Raw genomic sequence first — 688 nt, forward strand, 5'->3', positions numbered from 1 at the left:
AATACCGATAAAGGGCTTGACATTTCAAGAAGCCATTCATACCTTTAAGGTAACAATACTCATTGATCTCCTCTGTTATCCTCTTTTTCTTCCTTTATTTCCTTCTGGTTTGAGTTTGGTAAGGTTTTTTTTTTAACCTTTGATATGAGGACAATCTGAATGTTCGAGCCCATCTTCCTTCTTTTCTCAGCAAATCCGGAGCGGGTTATTTGTCTTAACAGTACGCACAAAGTTACTGAGCCCCAGCCTCACTCCCTGCTCGACACCCACGCACATGAGCAGATCCAGCTCCCCAAACTTCAACACCAGTGGGGGAACCTCAGCAGGAGGCTCCGACGAAGGGGGTTCTTCGTCCCTGGGTCGGAAGGCCCCTGGGCCCAAGGACAGGATCGTCATGGAAGTAACGCTCAACAAAGGTGACCCTAGCTTTTCCTCAGCTCCCTTGCATTCTCTTGGATAACAATTTGGAATCTGTTCTTAGGTTTTTTTCTGATTTTTCACTGAAGTGTTCCTATGGAACAGTCTGCGGTCAGCAGCAGGCAGTGTTCTCTCAATGGCCCATGAGATCGAAGGTAGAGATTTTAGTCATTTTGTGAAAGTGAAGGGAATTTTCCAGTAGCACAAAGCTCTTTAAGCTCTCCCCAGATGAATCACCATGTGTCAGAGACTCCTAGTAAAAAAAAAAAAA

General features: G+C 45.1%; 1 protein-coding gene across 1 annotated transcript in view; it reads left to right on the forward strand.

The window, feature by feature from the left end:
* PDZD2 (PDZ domain containing 2) overlaps positions 1-688 on the forward strand; it is a 117,387-nt gene that overhangs the window by 69,392 nt on the left and 47,307 nt on the right. The window contains exons 10-11 of the mRNA XM_008572759.1: positions 191-416; positions 507-598. Coding sequence (XP_008570981.1) covers positions 191-416; positions 507-598 — 318 coding nt within the window. The remainder of the gene's footprint in view (positions 1-190; positions 417-506; positions 599-688) is intronic.

The sequence above is a fragment of the Galeopterus variegatus genome, unplaced genomic scaffold (assembly GCF_000696425.1).
Source record: "Galeopterus variegatus unplaced genomic scaffold, G_variegatus-3.0.2 Scaffold830, whole genome shotgun sequence".
Lineage (NCBI taxonomy): Eukaryota > Metazoa > Chordata > Mammalia > Dermoptera > Cynocephalidae > Galeopterus > Galeopterus variegatus.